Below are 19,883 nucleotides of genomic sequence, written 5' to 3'. Positions count from 1 at the left end.
AATGGATTTCTGCCCTTACTCTGCACAGGAAGGACAGTTCTGGGCAGCACTAGCCAACTGGCATCTTAAACGGGGGGAGAAAGGTTCAAGTTTCATGGGAGCACCAAAGTTCTCCCCTTTTTTAATAATTGCATTTCTGGCTTTGCTTCTTAACTTTCTCTTCACGTTTTGTTTTGCTTGTGTGGGTTCTTCTAAAAAACTGTCATTTTTAATTCCTAGACTTTTTCAGTTGGGTTTTGAACTGAGTGCTTAGTTAAAAGAAGGCTCTTTCATTAGCTTTCATTAATGGGATTTCTTTGAGCTCTGGCATAAAAGCAAGTGAAAACTGGGAGAAATTGCAACTCCTTGTAGAGGATGAGCTGGAAAGCATCAGTGGGGAGTTTTGCTGGCCCTTGAAGCATGCATGCACTCTGCCTCACTGCAGCCCATGTTTTGCAATGGCAAAGTGTGAGAGACTCAGGAGTGTAAATGGGCAAGTGCAATATCTTAGGGGACCCTTTTGCCACTGAACCTTTGAACAGGGATTTCCCCTTACTCTGAAGTCCCAGTTTGCCAGACTCCTCTCTTTTTCTCTATGCTTTTTAAATCCCAGAAATGCTCCTTCTGCTCTCTGCTTAGAGCAAGAGATCAGCATAGGTGTGCCTGGGGTTGTGGCACTAATGGCAGCGGGAGCAGGCAGCATTTTGAGTAATCCAGCTGAAAAAGTGTGAGCCCTGAACTTGTCCTGCTGTTATTTTAATGCTGGAGGGTTTTGTGTGTGTTTGTGCATCTTCCTCGCTCCTACAGGTCCACCTTTGTCCCCTTTATCCCTTCCTCCTCTTCCGCCTTTCTTCCTGGTTTCTTCCTCTGGAGTAACCCATGCTGCATTTTTCCTGGATTATCCTCTCCATTCCAGTGCTTGGTTCTGGGTGACTTCTCCTCATTGCCTCTCCTCTCCCATCCATTTCTCTTGCCAGCTTGGGTTTAACACTTTTTTTTTAAAGAAGAAGCAGCAGCCTGTGCTGCCTGATTTTATCCCTTAATTCCTTTAACACTGTCCATGAGGACCCTAAGCTCAGTTCCCTGTGCAGCAGCCCCTTTCCCCTGTTTCATGCTCAGCAGCATTGAGAATTTCCTGTTACACAGGAGGATTTGGTGTGGATGTAACTGGCAAATACCACACTGTGCCCTGCCTTGTGCTGCTAGTTAAGGATCAGGGACCAGTTGCTGCCCTGTGGCTGTGCTGCCTAGGACTGTTCCCTGGTCTGACAGGTTTTTTGGGAGAGCACAACTCAGAGTATCCCAAAGGACAGCCAGACTGTGCAGACTCAGAGCCGAGTACTTCCTTCATTCCCTGGCTGACAGTTCCCTGAGTGAGACTTTCTGTAAGAATGGGAGTTCAGAGGGGTAAAAAAAGCATCACAGCACTATCCCAGAGCTCCAGTGGAAGAGGGACCTTCCCAGGCAGCTGGAGACTGAGATAAGATGGCACGCTGCTGGCCAGAGGGGTGGCTTCCCATCCTGTGTGTCTGGGATCAGCCAAGGTGCCCCTCTCTGATGTATGGGATGCCCTGAGAAGTGGTGTGATGATCCCTTTGATGCCAAGCCCTCTCACTCTGTCAGTGTGGGACTTCAGCCACAGCCACAGTGTTTATGCAGCTCAGCTACAGCTCAGCAGCTCCATACATTGATCTTCCCATCTAAGAGGGAGTTTTATTTTAAAATGTTTCTTAAATGTTTATCCTTTTTTAAACTATCGCTGACATTTGTTTGAAATGGATGATCCTAAAGCTTTTGTGTATTCTTTTTTTCTTGGACTAAACTATTATTTACAGGGGGAGAGGGGCAAGAAAGGCTCTAGAGGGTCTAAAGGGGATAAGGGAGACCAAGGAGCACCTGGATTAGATGCACCCTGTCCGTTGGTATGTCCTGTTTCATCAAATGTATTGTTTTAAAATGTGTTGATGGGGAAGACAGAAGGAAATAATAACATAAATAATGGTCTTGCAAAAGTACAACATTCAGAAAAGGCCCAGCTGGGCTCCCACCACAGCCTGTGGCAAAGCTGCGGGACCAGCTGATCCTCTGGGAGATCAGGCTGCTCAGTGACCATGGTTATGTTCCTTCCTCTTCCAGACCTCACAAAGATTTGGGTACATGGGCTGCCCCATGTGCTGGGAGCTCAGGGCTTTCTCCACTGCGGATAGAGCCCCGTCTCCTTTGCTGCTGGTTACAGCTCTTCTCTGGAGATGCTCAGTGGGATCAAAGCCACGGGACAGCAAAGCTGGAATGCTGGTTTCCTTGCCTTGGAATAACAGCCAGCTGATGTGATGGCCTGAGAGCACACAGGGCACTTGAGCTGCACTACCCAGAGAGAAAACAAATCTCAGATATTCTAAATGGGATGTGTTTCTGTCAAAACTGATTGGCTGTAAGTCTAGACAAATGAATAAATACAGGCATATGTGTACATTTTTATCTAAATCCATATGCTGCAGCAACTGCTTCCAAAAATCTGCTAGCAGTGCCACAAATTCCAGGAGTACTGGGGGAATCATTCTTTTAGAAATCCAGCTGCTGGCTGTCTCAGTGAGGATCGGAGCAATGGCTGATTTTGGAATGGAGGAAACATGGTTCCCATCCTCTCGGCTTTAACTTGGGAGAAGCTTCTCCTGGCTCGTAGATGACAGAAAGTGCAGCTGCTGCAGACACAGCTAACTGTGCAGCCTGGGCTCTGTGCTGGCTGTGCAGCTGAGTGCCCTGTGCCAGTCCCCGCAGGGACCCGGCCTCTCCTCCTGGGACATGGAGCTGGCTGGCACTGACTGAAATAACGATAGTGGTTGATTTCATGAACAGGGTCTCCGAGGTTTTAAAGGCGAGAAGGGTGAGCCGGGGCTACCTGGGCTGGACGGCCTGGATGCCCCATGCCCATTGGTATGGTGTACCTTCCCTTTCCAGCATGCTCATTTGCTTTTTGGCTCTTGGTGCTATTTTCTGATCCCCCCAAACAACTGCATGCCCTAGAAACACCTGGCAGTTCCTTCCTTACCTGTCTCCATACTCCCTCCCTCTCATTGCTGCTGTCAGAACCGGGCCCTTCCCTTCACTCTGATTCCCAGCTGCTGTCAGCAGTACTTTGTGGCATGAGAAAATACGGAGTTGGAATGTGGTTTTATTTACAACTGCTTTGCTTCTTCCTTTGTCTTCCCTTTGACAATTTCCAGTAAACCAATATATGCAGACCCAGCTCTACGCTGGCTTGGCTTCCTCACAAAGAGCTGCAGTGCTTGTGTCCTTCATTAACTGTTTTTAATTGCTTCTATGTATTGAGAACAGCCTGACACAGTTCCATATGACCTCAGTCACCCCATACATGAAGATGACTGAAAATAATAATAACCCATTAGTAAGCCCATGTGAAACATATTAATGGGGACACTTGACCTCCATGCTGGATAATTCCTATTTATAAGTCTCCCCAAAAGTCCAAATTGCATCCATAGCATCCAAAAAACTTGAATTTAGGATTGCCTGTTTCCCAATATCCATCTTATTCAAGTGATTCTTGTATTAGTGCCTGATCTAGCCTAACTGTTGTAGAACAAAAGTATTCAGAAACACTTAACCCCAACTGATTTCTTAGTATCCCAGTAAAGGTCACAAATTTCTTAATTTTTTCTGAGTTTTCTGGAGATGCAGCATTCAGGTGACATTTTTGCTCCCTGGGACAGTCTCAATATCTGTGTAATACAAAGAAACTTCTACCCCCCTGCCCATCCGGCCCTGTTTGGCACGACAAGGCTTGCTTGAGGATGGTCTTTCCATGCTTTATGCTCACTTAAGGATGTTTGATGCCATCTGAAAGGGATGGATATTGTTAGTTCAACTAGCTGGGAAAATGCATCCCAAAGCAAAAAGCCACATTTGGTTTTAAAGGTTTTCCTAGTTTCTTGAGGGGAAAAAAAAAAAGCCATGAAATTGCCATTAAAAGCCTTTGTTATTTGAGCTTTGTGAAGAGCTAATATGATTTTCCTTGTGGTGTTCCCTCCTTTGGCTGCTGCCATTGCCTCGTTGGGACAGTGACCACTTGTAAAGTGTCAGTTTCTGCACTGTAAATTCTGGGTAGTAGAAACTTGTGCCAGTCCCACGGGTGAAACTGTACCTGCCCAGAACAGTGCACAAAGGAGGAAGACCACAGAGCCGTGTGTTATGTGTCCCACTACTCATAGCCAGGTTTCCATGGAGTAACTTCTGGCTGAGTAAGGCACCTCATTTCACAGGTGCAAGGATTTGACCCTGCCCTTGCAGATGACCTTTGTGGTTTTGTCACTGTTCCCAGTGAGGATTCACCCCACATGGCCATATTAGAATTTACACTTTTTTCATGCCTATTTTCACTAAGGGAAGCTTGTCAGAAAATTGGATGAAGTGTGGATGCTGTTATTTTTTTATATATGGTGATCTGGCATGCAAGCTAGCTTGGGAACGTGAATAAGCATGTTTTTTGATCCAACTAGGTTAAAAGCTTGGCATCCAGCTGCCACATCCATGTGTGTAGCTTATGGAGGCTGTGAACTAACTCTTCACACATCTGAGATATGTGGAAGGAGATCCTTGGTACTAACAAGCATGCCACGTTTCCGTTCTCGGCACATTCGCCCGCAACAAACACTTCCTTGTGACCCTGGTCTTCCTTTGATCCCTGAGCTGTCACTCCCTGGCCTCCCATTCCTTCATACACCTAACTTCCCATCTCCTCCTGCCATGTCATTCCTAGCACCACCAGTGTACCAATGGGAACACCACAATTTACCCAGTAAATAACTTGTAATTCCATATTTCCACATAGTTGGGGGAAGGGAAGGAAACAGCACAAGGAGACCAAAGTCCAAAAAATGCATTTGAAAAGCAATATTTTATAACATCATGGCAATGTTCAGTACATCAGCCCCTTGGAAGTGCATCTCCAGTAACTATTTCCTTTTTCAATATATTACTATGCGTTTGCTTTTCTGTTTGTATTTTTTTGGGGTTTCCTGGGGAATAGTTATAGACCATGAATCTGCCACACGCACACAGCACAAGAATTTGACTTCTCGTGTCAGACATGTACTTTCTTACACCTGACTTTATCTGCTGCTCCAGAGCACCTTAGCACTGGTGTCATGTCTAGCCCATCACAGAGAGCAGCACAGGGTTGAAACGAATGGCAGTCATTGACAAAAGTATTTCCCAACCATGGAACCCAAGACATCATGGTTGCAGAAGTGCCAGGGGATTCCACAGAAATCCCGTTGATGTTATGGAAGCCAAAGTCCCTTCTCAGGGAGTCAGCTGAGACATCCTGAACCAGTAGAGGGGCTGCCCAGCCGCTTGCCTTCCTAATTTTCCTGGAGCGGGATCTCCCCAGAGGCAAGAGGGGATAACTGGGCAGTGTCTCACATGACAAAGCAGACCCTTTAACAGGGCAGAAAGGAAATGGAGATTTTTTTGCAGACCCTCCTCAGGGTCTGAGGTTAGTGCTGACTCTAGGACTGGCTTTTAAGCTCAGTGTTACAGAGCCAAGCCTGAGGACACAGAGCAGCCACCTCTCACTTTCCACTGCCAGCCCCTGGCAGTTTATCTGACTGAGTTGGACCTCCTGTGTTCCTTCTCCCTTCAAGGAAGCCTGGATGGATTCCTTTCTTCTTAGGGGGGGTGGTTCTCGGGTCCATAAGTCCCATCACAGCCTGCAGGCATTTCCCCTCTTCACCCCAGGCCCTGCTTCAGGCTGCACTGGTTCTGCCAGCCGGAAGTCTGGGTCATCTGAAGGATGAGGAATATCTCTCAGACTATTCCTCCAGCCCTGGTCCAAACTGTTTGTTGCAGTAACAGTTAACCCATGCCTTCCTTTCTCCATCTCTGTTTTACTTTCTGTGTCCTAAACTGCTATTTCATCCATCTTTTTCACAGGGAGAAGATGGCCTTCCAGTTCAAGGCTGCTGGAATAAGGTAAAGTAGTCTTGGAAATGCTGCTGTGCTGAGTTGGCAGTGCTAATGTTCTCCATGAATCTGGCTAAGGGCAGAAGAGGTGTAGATGCATGGATAGGATTTCCAGGACTGTATCCCAGAAAAGTGGCAACTAAAACTCCTCCTTATTTAAATATCACAGTTCAATTCTGTGGGGTACAAAGGGGAGAACTGTATCTGTGGCCTTTGAGCTGCCTGGCCTCAAAGTGCTCTCATCCTTGCACAAAGATGAGATTTCCACCTGGATTCCCTGAGATGCCCCCTCCTGCACTCCCCAGGATCTGGTCCCTTCTGTGCCTGCTGTGGGTGTTAATGCCAAGTGGGTGAGAGTGGAGGCAGAGTCAGTCCAGGATGGATCTCCCACCCTCACTTTGCCACCTGGAGAGGTGGGGAGGGTTCCTGCTGAGATCCATCAACCACTGCTTTTCCTCCTGGAGAGCCCAGAGCCAGCTTCCCTAACATTGTCCTCCCCCTGTGAGCTGTCACTAACACTTGTTTATGTTTTCTTTTGCAGTGATGATTCTAACCCTGGACTGACCTGTGTGTGTTACTGTACATAGAATATTTATTTTTATATGGTGTTCTTCTCTGAAATGCCAAAAGTTACGCATTTTTACAAATTATCAAAAAGTGGCATATTTTTTTGTACAGAAAATACCAGATCTCCCTTTTCCCCCATTTGCAGTTCTCTGTATGATTCTATGTCTGTATTACGCTTGTTTTGTCATGGAGTACAGCTGTAATATTTACATGATATTTGTGCACACATGGCGAGTATAGGAACTTAATAAATTATTGCATTTAAAGTGCCCAAAGGAACTGCCTTGTATAGATTTAAAGGTAATTTTCATTTTTCAAGCTGGATCATTCAAGAATATTTCGAAATATTATGTATTTTTTATTAAAGTGAAATATTAACACTTCTGTTGTGATGAATTAAAGTGTTGCTGAAAAACCCTGTGCACTGGGAATGTAGAGACATCATGATTACCAATTATCCCCCCATGAGCTGGAATGACCCTCATAACAAGAAGCCATGGTTGGCAAGAAATTCTTATCCCTTTCTAAATTGTAGGCTTTCAAGCAGCTTAATTAAAGCCTTATTTAAAATTAAGCATAATGCACCATACCTTGATATCCTAACAAATGTTTGTAAAATCAATCCATGTGGCTTTTTAAAATGTTAACCAAAGGTTGCATGCAGATTTGCAGAGTGTGTAATTATCATTTGCATATGCACATCTAAATTATTCTTCCTGACCTGCCTTTGTTGATGTCTCAAGTCTAAACTACCCAAAGAGGAAAACACTACCAGACTAAAGTGAACATAACAGCTTTCCTTAGGATATAAGAGGGAAAGTAGAAGGTTAAATCTATTCCCTAAAACATGTCCACTTGCCTTAGCCCTTCACACAGGGAGCAAAGGCAACGCAGGAGTCTCAGCTACCAGGATTTAATGATCCCAAAGGAGAAACACAAGTGGTGATTTATTAGTGGGACTGATCCACTGAGTCCTGCTCTTTGCATGATGCTGCCACTACAACATGGCTACAGCTGTGCCAGTGGAAGGGGTCACCACCATGATACTCCCTATACTCCACTGTTCATCTGTTCACAAACTATTAATCAGGTATTTTTCCAGAAGATTCCATGCAGTCTTTCAGCACTATCATAATAAAGTGACAGAGTAAGGGATGTAGTTCCCTTGTACACAGGGAAAGGCCAGCAGGGGACTGCCCAAGGATCCCATCCCAGCCTCTGACTGCTGCAATCCATCTGGCACCTCACCCTTCCAGAAATTTACTGAATTACATCTAAAAACCAGTGAGTTTTCCACTGCCCTGTGTCCTTATCCTCCCCACCCTGCAGTCTGTTCCAACTCCAGTGCCCTCACAGTTAGGAAACTCCTTGCAACTTTCAACCTAAACTAATTAATGGTATTTACAACCATTTGTTCTCATGCCAACATTGTCCTTGGGATGAAACGTTTCCACGCATGATGTTTTCATGAGATGCTGGGTGTACTGGAGCTGAAACGGCACAAAAATAAAATGAACCACAGAGCACTGAGGGATTCTCCCTGGATTTCTCAGTAATAGATGTCGTTAGTGTAAGCCCCAGTTCCATGTTAAAAGGCCGTGCAGCTGTGAAGCTGAGCTAATTGGAACAGCTAATGTTCCAATTGTGTTTTAATTGCACACCTGTTAAGCAATTACTAAAGTCCCAGCCAAGCGTATTCCTTGTACTTTGGGTTTGGAAGGTTGTAGCAGTAGTAGGGAGTTCCTGCTCTGATCTTGAAGCATTCAGCTGCAAGGTAGGGTGCCTGAATGCTTCAATCCCTTCTACAAATCCTGGCTATTCTTAATCCTTAAAAATATAGAGATTTCTAGGAGAAGCTGCCAATGCTTTCTGTTCCCTTTGGTCTTTGTAGCATGGTTTATGTGTAGCTGGTTTTTGTGTAGCATAGTTTTTGTGATTGCACTGCATGGGATTGTTGTTGGTTGTTTATATCTGATCTGAGAACACATCTGCCACCTTGTCCTGACACAGCTCCTGGAAGGTGATGCTGTACCTGTTTTATTTCTTGGGCTGCTTTTGATTGCTTTATTTGTGAGAAAGCTCTTGCCTGAGGGGTAAGGGACCTTGAAGTGAAATTGCCAGAACACTTGATAGTACCTTCTGACTTGGGTCAGAAACGATTTACCTACTATGGGGAAAATGTGGGCTACCCACTCATTTAAAGGTTGGATTAATGGTGACAAATGTTCCCTGTGGCGGATTATAGCCGGGGATGTTAACTGAAGTGCCAGATAACCCATTTTGGATTGCTGTTCCACAGCCCCAATACTGATACAGTCTCATCAGCTGCTGGAGGGCTCAAATCAGTGATACCACACTGACCTGCTGCTCTTATCAAACCTAAGCTCCTTACACGTCCAAAAAAACCCAAGTGGGGCAGCTGAGTTTGTACCACCCTGACTGTGGCAATTTAGTTTCAGCTCTGTCCCTACTAAAACCTGTAACCAGGCTGCCATTGCTGTGGATTCCTGTCAATTCTGCCTCTTTTCACATGAAACCTTTTGTCTGCCATTTCAAGGGCCAAACTCCTTGGCTGATAGCCAGAAAGTGAGTCTGGGGCTGGAGAAGCTTGGGAAATGGCAGCACAGTGAAAGAGAAGGAGGACCTTCCTGAAGATTTGCTGGACATGTTTTGCAAGTTCCCTCCCTGAAGCTTGGGAGGAGTTCCTCAGCAGTGCACTAGGAATGTGTGCCCAGATGCTGGGGCTGCAGGAGCTCGGTGTGCCAGCACTTTCTGCTTTGCTTTCTGTTTTGTCCCAGAGTGGCACGGGTTGAGAATGGCAAAATTAATATTCTTTGGTCATTTTCACTTCAATCTACTATTGTGGTCAGACTCTTCAGATGAAGAATTAGGCTAATTTTCCAGCAGCACTCATAAATGAGTGCAAGACGTAGACAGTATTTCTGGGAGGTGATCCTTTGATCCAAGAAAGAAACCCTTCTTGAACATTTCTCTTTAGAGAAGCAGAGAAACCCTAGAACTGTGTTCAGTTCAGAGTGCTGCTCAGAGAGGATAACACTTTTTGCTACCATTTCTGGTTACCAGGTGACAGTCTTCCACCTGTATCATTGATGATTCCATCTTTAACCTTTTCATCACAAACTTTCTTCTCCTGTTTAATTATAAGGAAATTACATTGGTTTGTTTGGGGTTTTTTTAAACCATACTGGATTCTCATGGCATGAAATACGTTATCAGAAAAATGTGGAGTGTGGAAAAAGTCTGGTTTCACTGACTATTTCCTTAGCTTCCTGTACTTGTGCTTTGGTCTCCACTGCACCCTCTGGATGTACTTTGTCTGGAGCCCTCCAGAAATGTTTTCTGCTGGCCCTTTTGTGAGTACATCTCTGCAGATGTACATCCAGATGGAAAAGAAGGATCACAAAAGTTCAGTTACATGTTTTTATATGTTCACTAAAGGGAAACGAAGACTTGGCAAAGTGCTGAGGGATTCAGAGGAAGTTTCCCATCTGCCTGAAGGGCAGAATGTGCAATCCTGGATACTTCCTACTATCTGCCATGCAAATCTGGCATCCTTTACTCAGCCCCTACTGCTGAAGGCTAACTTGTAAGCTCAAGTGTCTTTCCCCCACAGCTCTTGCAATTTATTAAAAAAAACCCTAAACTTAAAATAAGTGCCTATGTTTTGAACATGACAAAACCTCTCTACTTTCCTGAGTGCATTGGGAATCCCGTTTGCCCAAGAACTAAGGGAGTGATTCCTTGCTGGTCTAAATGATGCCATTTGCATATTGAAATACTTGGGTGAGCCAGGGCCATTGTTATTAGAGCTAATGAATGATACTATCTCAATCACTGTGCTAAGCAATTCACATTACAGCTGGGGAGAAAGTGCTGATTTCAAGCTCAAAGGGATGCCATTAACCCAGAGCAATCCCAGATTCAAACACTCTTTGTCAGCTCAAGTGGAATCATTCTGATCTTCTGATAAGGACACCTGTACCTGACATCCATCTCCTCTCCAATGCACAGAAAGTTAAAATAAGTCCAGGTTTGCAAAGATTGGGAGAAAAGTCTTACTTTCATGTTCATCTGAAGAATTGCAGATTTTTTAAATTGAGTTTTCTAACAGATGTGTTCAGGAAATAGAGTAGCAGGGGAAGAAATTGTTTCAGTTGGGAACCAGACTGGTGGAAAGATTAATTTATTTTATTTGTTTTTTTTGGTTCTTTTTTTAAAAATTTTTACTTTTTTGGGGTGGGCAGAGGGAGAACCTGACCAGAACTGCAGGCGGTAGGTGTGCATTTTTCCTTCTTTTTAATGAAAACCATTATATATATAGTTTGATAATGTTACTTTCACTTTTTGTTAATGATTTTTGGGGGCAATTTGTTTGCTCTATTCTGTTTTCTTTTAAGTATATTTTTAATGAACTTTTGGAATAAGTGCATAGAAGTTCCTGACCCAAAATGTCCTACGGACATTCCCGACGTGTTTTTTCTCCTCACGTTCAGTAGTGAAAAGGTGCTTTCTATCAGCAAATGCGTTTTTAGTGGGGATAAACGTATCCCCAAAGGCCACACCTAGGGACCAGGTGCCAGTGACCTCTCCCAGACAAAACGCTCCCTCCCTTCATTTACATTTACAAAGGTCGAAAGGGCTATGTTAGGGACCAGCCGATTGGAAGTGGTCTCTTCTCACCTTAGATGGTCTGTCTGAAAGCAGTGAAGTCTGGCAAGAGTCACTGTGTCCTCTTCAGCAACCTTCTACAGCCTGGAATAGCAGGCTTGGCTAGAAGGAGCTGGAAAATTAAATTAGGAAGACGTTTATTTGAAGATGGCAAGTTCTTGGAGGGTACCTGCTCAAGTGTTATTGTCTGTTGCTATTGTTTTCCCTCCTCTGAATCCAGCAGCACACTCGGGTTCAAGCTTAGCTTTAGGCTGTGCTTCACCCTGAGCCTATGTGCAAATGCTTTGCTGGATGAAGGGATCCTGTTTTTTTTACACTTTGGGTTTTTTCTTCCCCTCTTTTTGTCCCTGTATCTTCCAGATGTCTTTGATCCAGACAAAACAACTGCTTGCTTTTCTGCGTTTTCAGAAAATCTGTTGGTCACGTTTGGATCATTTTTCACTCACTGTTATCTACCCTTCTTGCTATCCTCCTTTCCTCCTTGTAGGCTTGCTTTGGTAAACATTTTGGTCTGATGAGATCATTGTGACAAAACATGAATTAAGATTGTAGATGTTTGTAATTTATTTTAGAGTTGACCGTAAAGCTTTTACTGTTTAAAAGGCAGCAAGGGCGGTGTAGTTTTGTAGCTTTCTTACAATTTTGTTTGTTCTTTTTTAAACGGAGTTAGAATATTGCAGATTTTTTTTCAAGAAAAGCCTAATTAGCTTTTGTTTTTCCTGCAAAACATGAGTTTGTTGAACTGCTGTTTCAGAGCTTACTAAGTTAGATACTAATGGCAGGTACGAGAGGACTGATTGTGGAGTGCAACTTACACTTGCTTTCCATGGTATGCTGTTTGTCAGTCTCTTGTCTCCAGTGGGAGTTTGCTGGGAGTGTGAAATTCCATTTTGTGATAATTCCATTGTTTTTTCACAGTAGTGTTTCAAAATGTTGCTTCAGTAAATTGTCCCTTTTGCTTTCCTGCAAAGATTTGCTTTTACCATGATGTTGCACCCCACCAGCAGTGCCACAGACTGAGCAGTTTCATCTTTTTTTGAACCTTCCAAAGGAAGAGTGTTAGCTCTGTGAATTCCACAGCCTTTTCTGGGTGATGTCAGTGAAAAGGAGAGGGGAGACACTTGGCAGCAAGACTGTGCAGGCCACCACAAGCAGACTTCTCCAAACCTGGTCCTTCAGCATTCATTCATGACCTGTCCCATTCCCACTCCCTTTGCTCTGCTACTCCTTGTTCTCACTCATCATTGTATCCATAGATGGCCAAACTAGGGCAGAGCATTCATTGTTGTGTTCTGCCCCATCCCAAAGGGGCTGAGATGATCCCCCCCGATGCAGGGAGCCTCACGCCACCCCATTCTCACAGCTTTAGTGATGCAGAATGAGTTCCAGATGTTGATCAGGGCAGCAGTGGGAGGGAGCTCCTGATTTTTGGGGCCAGCCTGTGGATGTCATGGGTCTCCACGCTTCCATCACCAGTGGGTGCAGTGAGTGGCTGTGGGGTTTCTCTCGATGCTCTGCCTTGGAGGTGGGTGGGCTGTCCCCCATCTTGGTGATTTAGCTCCTCCAAAAAGTCACATTGATCCCCCCTTGGCATTCAGAGTCCTCAGAGCAACAGGAAATGTGGCCCCGATGGCCTTTCCTACACCTGCAATGCTTGTGTCATTGGCACTGCTCCTGTTTCTCATCTCTGTGTCACTTGGATGCCAAACTCTGTGGTACTGGGACAATTTCTGTCCAAAATCTGCTCATCAGCCAGCACCAGACAAACACTAACGACCTGCAGGAGAATGATTTCTGAAGCAACTCTGTGTCCTTACATATCTGGTTTCCTTGTATTTTACAAGAGAGATTTTTCCCCTCTGATGGCATAGGATGTAGAATATTTATTGTAGCTGTAGTAAAGTGATGAATTGTGAGTAGACTTGACAGGGCATTGTTTCTGTGTCTCTCCTAGAGACACTGATTGAGATGTTTAAATCTGAATATGTTTTGTACACTTTTTTTTTTCACACTGAGCTTTTCAGCCTGTACATTGAATATCCAATGTTATTTGGCATTGATTCATGTATGTTCTGTGTATACTTTTGTGCTACCAGTAATTTTTACTGTCATTGTGTTGTTTCTAAGACTTTATTTCAACTCCTTTTGACATAGTTTAGCTACTTGGAATTTTCTGGACTTCCACAAAATTCCACGCTTAATCATTGCTAGAATGAAGAGAACAAAGGGATGTTCTTTCCCACAAACTTTTCAACCTCTGTAGGAGCTTCTTCAGCCAAAATGAGCATCTGACTTTTTCACTTTTTTCTTGTTATTACAATAATGCTGATTTGTTTGGGTTTCAATCCAGGGAATTCTGAATTCCACGTTGACCATTCCTAGCAATATTTTACAAAAGTAGAGACGACTGTGCCATAAGGAGTTATACTGATCATAAAATAATTGAAATATTGTAATTATTTGGTGTTTCTTCCTAAATATTTTTCCACTATTAAGTTTTTAAGCAAATCTTTTCGCAGTGTGATATAAGATTAAAAAAGACACTAAAGGACTAAGCATTCAACATGTACAAGGAAAGGGATTCAGGTAAATGATTTCCATCTGTATGAGTGAAAAATAGCTTAGGAATTTTTGTCAGAACAAAAGCTGCATTTCAGTCACACATTTCCTTAATTAATTAATTAATAAATCCAGTGATTTCAACTAAACCATCCCTGTCCTGGAAACCAGAGATACACTTAAAGAATCTCCTGAATCCACTCCTCAGTAGTAAATAAAGTTGAGTTTTTGTAAAAGAAAAGTGTTGCTTAAATATAGCACCTTCAAAGCATTTCTGTCTTCTTGTAAAAGATGGGAATTTTATGTTTAACCACCAAGTACTCATTTATCAGATAATGAAGACAGTGCTGATATTATCAGAGGTGCTGGTTTATATTGTGATAAAAACTGCTATGCAGAACTGTATCTTAACTGTTTTAATACCTTACCTTAGTAAGGTATTTACATTAATTATCTACATTAGGAGAAAAAAATATGTGAGATTTTAAGAGGAAGTTTGGGGAATGGGTTTTTGGATAACTAAAAGTGGGTTAAAAAAACAGGCAGGAGGTTACAAAAAATATCTCTGGCTGGGGGGTGGTTGTAATGGTAAACATGACATCATATTTAAAGTGTCATCCCACTGTTTTCCAAGAGGAGTCTGATTAATTCCCCATGCCTTGTGTTGAAGCTTTACTCCTTTGTGTCAATGTTTTAGTGAAGTTTCTATTTTAATTTATAAATTAAATACATACACAGATAGCTATTCCATTACAGTCTGCATTTGTTCCCTACGATGTACATACTTTCTTCTCCTTTTATAAAAATGCCTGTTTACCTGCACATAGTTTGTGTCTTTTGTAAATGACACCACATGCAAATCCTAGCCCATAAATTCACTTACAGGTGAATTCACGTCCCCTTTGGGGGTGGGTTTTAGGTTCCTGTGCTGAGGCAACCACGCCATCTGCTGTTTGCCAGTCAGGCCCGGGAACTGCGGAACTGGTGGGAAATGTCAATGGATTTAGGAGAGAAACCTCAACAGATCTAGGAGGATAGAAACCTCAAAAAGACTCTTACCACTATAAAATTAGATGGCTGGAGAGAGGACAGAGTCCTGCCTAGTGCCTGTCTACTGTGCCCTAGCACTGGACACTGCAGAATCTACAGTGGGAGAAAGCCTGAAACCTCCTACGGTACAAACAGCAGCTTGCTCTTACCGCAGGAATTAATCAACCATAAGTCACAAACCCACACTAACTGTGAACTGAGAGAGCAAGGGCAAAGAGGGGAGAGATGGACTCTAGTTATGCCCATGCTAAAATAATTATCAGCTTTGTGTGTTGTCTTTGCCTGAATCTGAAAACAACTGGAAGGTGTCCATCCATTTCTCCCTTCCTTGAGCTTGGGGGTACAGCCCTTTCCCTCCTCTCCTGTATGCCTGGGTGCATTTCTGAGTGAACCCAAACACCAATGCAGTGCAGGTTCCTTGCAATCAATGTTGTGATGAAAATCCATTAGCTCTGAGTGGCCAGACAGCAAAAGTGTGCTTCACTCCTGCCCTCCTCTGGGTACAGACAGTGAACTTGGAGTGAAGCCAAACCCTCAAGGATCTGGATGTTTAACAGTGACTGATGCATAGAGTTATACAGGAAAACAAACATGCTGTGATGATCCAACTGGGAATGGAGTATGTGTTTGAAACTTTGGCTTTTATCATTCCTTAAGACTTCAGGGTCACTCTTGTTAATGAAGTGATGGCTCCTGTATTGTTCTACCCTGGTAGAGCAGTGAAATCTTGCACTTGCTCAATAAGTAAATGTTCTGGAGGCTTGCTCTGTCCTGCCTCAGACAAACCAAAGGCTGAGACCCAAAGGTTGGCTTGTTTCAAAACATTTTCATTTATTTACAGGACACAGCTGAGATTTTTTTTCTTTTAGGGCTATGCAGTTAGCAGAAAAAATGAGGTAATGAGGTAAATTGTTTTGTTTTAAATCAAACTCGGGAACAATTATGAAAGCAGATAAGCAGGCAGTGCTGTGCTGCCCTTACCTGTGAAGCTGCTCTGAAAAGAACCTGGAGCTGAGCCAAGGAAACAGTGTGCTTGTCTGTGTCCCCAGAGGAGAAAGGAAATGTGTCACTGCTCCATACTACACCAGAGTGTGTAACAGCAAAGGGACAGAAATCCTTATTAGCACAAGAATAATCAGATCTGAGATCCCTTTGCAACACAGTGAGAAGTGGGAAGTGTGATCTATTCAATGCAGATAGGGAGCTGAGTGACTCGGTGCTCAAACAAGTACAATGACACATTGCTGCATCTTTGCTGCTCTGACAAACAAATACAGTTCTGCAAATGCCAAACCCAAATCATGGCATCAGGAGTCCCCAGAAAAAGAATGTGTCACTTTCTGCACCAAAAAGCTGTGCTATAGTAAATGCACATTGTTGCAAGTAGTTTTCTTAAAGAAATTGACTGGGATAGAGGCATTTCTGCCTTTTAGCTTGGCAGTGCCTGGTTATCACATTGATCTTTTGCCAAAAGCATCACTCACAAAAGTATGGTTTTATCCATACAGGTTTCCTCAAACTCAGAAACTGAAATAGGTATTTTAGTAGTTAATGTAAAAAACTGCAATCCTTGGGGAGGCACGGAACACCAAGCCAAGAGCATCAGTCCTTTCTCAAGTCACCACTCAGTTTCCTTAGCTACAAGTGTTTACCTATTCTAATTCTTTGAAGAGGCCATTCTATACTTGTGATTCCCAGAGTTTTCCCTATCCCCTTCTGGCTATGATTTCTGAGTTGTGGAGAAGGATCCTACAATGTATTCCTCAGGTGAAAACAATGTTATTTCCTGGGGTTTGTTACCTTATTCTTTTTTTCTTCATTCTGAAAGATATATTTGTAAATCTCCATTAGACAATAAAAAAAACCAAAATAACAAAACAAAACAAAAACCCACAAAAAAACCCCAAAACCCAAAAAAAAAACCCCAAAACAAACCCCACAAAACAACAACAAAAAGTCACGTTCATTGTAATTAAACATTCCATTGGTATTTTTACTTATATGACAAGGAATAATTAAGACTGATCTCTGCAGTCAGCATAGCTGCATTTAAGGATAAATAACAAGGATTAAAACCTCCTTTTAAAGGATGAAAAGGCATCTTTGCTATTTTGTTCAGTTAATAAGCCACATTTATCTTTGAGAATCAGTTGCTATTTGGAGAGGAAAGATCTTTCCCCTTGCTTACACACTATAGCTAACCTGTGACTGCAGATAATCAGCCCATGTTAAACAACGTGTCAGAATCTGACACATGCAAAGACTTTAAATTCTGAACTACGTGGGATGGTCTAATTTAAGAAAGTATTATTAAAAAAGAGTTCTCCAGAAAGTTAGGTTGTAGGTTTTCTGGCTTCTTTAGCCCATGGTACCAAATCTGCTGGCATAACAAACATGTAAGCAATATGAAAGGTGAGGAAGGGTTTAAAAATGGCTAAAAATGGGAAAAATAATTAATTACAGAAATACAGATTAGTTGCAGAACTCGGTTGTTACAGCTGTTCTCTATGACCATTGTATAGAAACAAATCAACTTCAATTGCATTTGGTTATCCTGATGTTAAGGCAATGCTTACACTGATTTGATCAAATTCCCTAGATTATATACACACATAAAATGGAGCTTTTGGAGCACTTGGTATTCCTGTCCTGCCAGGATGACCCTGAACGCCTGCCAGCCTGATTGAGAGTGAAGCCCTGTCTCTGGGTTCTGGAGCTATGAAATATTCACTGCAATGTTTGAGATTTAACAGTTTCTGCCCCAAAATGAGAGAGCCATAAACAGGCTGTTTCCCTCCTAGCTGGGGAGTCAGGCAGGCAGCAGGCTAGAAATGATCAGATAGATGTGTTGTTTATTTTGACAAAGTAACAGATTGTATTTGCGCTCAGAAGGCAACAGGCAGATGGTCTTTGCACAACCTAGAGAGGGCAGGCCCTGCTCCTGCTGAGTGGGGAAAGCTCTGCTTGACTCCAGCATGGCACAAATGAGGGTTAATAACAGCTCTTCCTTGAGCAGCTCCATCTAAATGACTGCAACACGCAGGGACTGTGACCAGGAGTCTCTTACCTGCTCTAAAAAGCAGCTGGTTCCAAGGGTTCTGCTGTTCCTGCAGAACAATTCACACCCGGTAACTGTTCAGTGTTGCCTTGCTCTGATCTGCTCTACTCCAAAATTCTTTATTGTGTCACCAAGTGACTCTGAATTTTCCAGAAACATTTGAAGTAACATAAAATACCCACACAATGCTTTTAATTTTTAGATTAAGGATGGGCTATATCCACTGGAGAAATAAAGAGTGGAATATGAGTTTACGATGAAACTATTAAAATCACAACAGCACAAAAATTGGTATTAAAATTCAGACATCTATGACAGACTTAGAAAGTGTTACACTGTGAAAATTTTCAATGTCCTCTCTTACACTTCTCCAGCACTCCTGTCTTCTTCAGGAGAATGCTGTTTATAAACAGAAAAAATGTTGTTAGAAACAGAGGGAGTTCTAATGTTGAAAGTTTGCCTCACACAAAGACTTTTTTTTCCCCTTGAAAGACCTCCCACATGCTCGTGTTCTTATCACACAGCAACTATTTGATGTTAAACTCTAACAAACTGGGAATGTTTTCAAAAACCTGGGATGCTTATTTTGCCTCATCTCAAATTATTTTATATTACAAGGCCACATACCGCATGCATGATTGTAAGGATTTTTGGATGCAGTTATTTGTATCTAGAAATAGAGACATGTAAATGCTTTTCTCCCTTTTCACATGGGTTTTACATCGTCATTAATTTTTATGCTTAGTGCTTGAAAATCTTCCTGAGCTTCCTCCTACCCTCCCAATATGGCTCAATACACTGGCAAGCCTACAGATATCTTCTTCCTTTGATAAATTCCAACTCTCAGTGGGCAAGATAAAGGTAAGGCTTCCTTTTACATGTAAAATAAGTCATACATGAGATTTTTGTCCTATGGTCTCAAGGTATCTTGACCATGTTTTCAAAAAGAAATGACGAAGAGAACAGACTTGAATGAATTAATCCACACCAATGTATTGAGGTGCTTACTCAATGGTTGAAATGAGAAAAGGTATCTTTAGTTTCATTTTAACGACAGTCAAAATACAGCTGTGTAAAGGGAACTGCTTTAGCCAAGGTCACAGGAAAATGCAGGTCCTGAACTCATTCTTCATGAGATGGCGCGATCCACAATTAACATAACCAGGGGAAATATTTCATTGCTTTTCTACCCACCACATCCAATTCTACACAGACATAAAATTGCTTACTTTGACGAAGCCAAAAACCAAACTCAAGTGAATATTTTATAATTTTTTACAGTGGCAAAGAGAATGCTGAATGCATGAATGGTTCTTTCTTTCCGTTGTTCCCAGACACCCTCCTAAAGCAACACTGCAAGCAAGGAGTGGTCTGTGTTAATAATGTATCTCCTAGTGCACTACAGTAGCACCCTAATGTCTTATAGCAAAATCGGTGCAACAATGTATTTGTATAGGAATGAAGCTATAAACCCAGTCTGATGTGAAAATATACCTAAGTTAAAGAGGTGCAGCCCTGTACTCTCCTGTTTGCACCAGCCTCTGCTCATGGATTTGGCGCTGCCAAGACTCAAAACACAATCGCTTATTGCATCTCTTGGAGCTCGAGCTCTTGAATCCGTGCAACTGCAGGGAAGAAAAGAAAACCCCTCAGCTTCCATTTGGAAGGGAAGTTTGCAGCCCTCATGGACGAGTTGGAGAGCTTGTGAGCGCCCAGAACGCTCCAATGCAAGAGAACACAAAGAGCTGCCGGCACTCTTTGTTATGGCCGTTCCAAGCCGACTTGGGGATGCTGGAATATTTGGGTTAGAGGCACCATGGCGAGGCACGCAGGCCACCCTGCCAAAGGGATAGAGGGATGGGTGGCTCTCTCTAACAAAAACCAGGCACTCCTTGAGCTTTACATCAATCTTGGATCGCCTTGAAACCTCTCCATCTCCGAACTCCTCCACCCTGGGAAAGGATGGGAAGGCTTTCCGCCTTTACGCTCCCGGCTACCG

The 19,883-nt window shown here is 42.9% G+C and overlaps 1 protein-coding gene and 1 long non-coding RNA gene across 37 annotated transcripts in view; one reads left to right on the top strand and one right to left on the bottom strand.

Annotated features, from left to right (window-relative positions):
* The window catches only part of COL13A1 (collagen type XIII alpha 1 chain), a 59,981-nt gene extending 45,383 nt beyond the window's left edge, over nt 1-14,598 (top strand). For 17 of the 36 annotated variants that reach the window (XR_014956379.1, XR_014956375.1, XR_014956377.1 and 14 more), the window contains 2 exons: nt 2,836-5,970; nt 6,503-6,908. Coding sequence is in view for 16 of the 36 variants with exons in the window: in XM_085583786.1 (XP_085439912.1) it covers nt 1,815-1,901; nt 5,932-5,970; nt 9,086-9,118 (159 nt within the window). In the remaining 20 variants the exon portion in view is untranslated. Of the gene's footprint in view, nt 1-1,814; nt 5,971-6,502; nt 6,909-9,085 lie in introns of those variants that run through there. The other 19 variants (XM_085583788.1, XM_085583784.1, XM_085583782.1 and 16 more) reach the window with 10 other exon arrangements.
* The window catches only part of LOC146766990 (uncharacterized), a 17,322-nt gene continuing 570 nt past the window's right edge, over nt 3,132-19,883 (bottom strand). Inside the window, exon 2 of the long non-coding RNA XR_014956380.1 lies at nt 3,132-19,509. This is a non-coding gene — a long non-coding RNA (uncharacterized LOC146766990). The remainder of the gene's footprint in view (nt 19,510-19,883) is intronic.

Source organism: Lonchura striata, chromosome 6 (genome assembly GCF_050655825.1).
Source record: "Lonchura striata isolate lonStrDom1 chromosome 6, ASM5065582v1, whole genome shotgun sequence".
Classification (NCBI taxonomy): Eukaryota; Metazoa; Chordata; class Aves; order Passeriformes; family Estrildidae; genus Lonchura; species Lonchura striata.
Note: the sequence above shows the minus strand (reverse complement) of the source record. Positions and strands in the feature narration are given on the sequence as shown.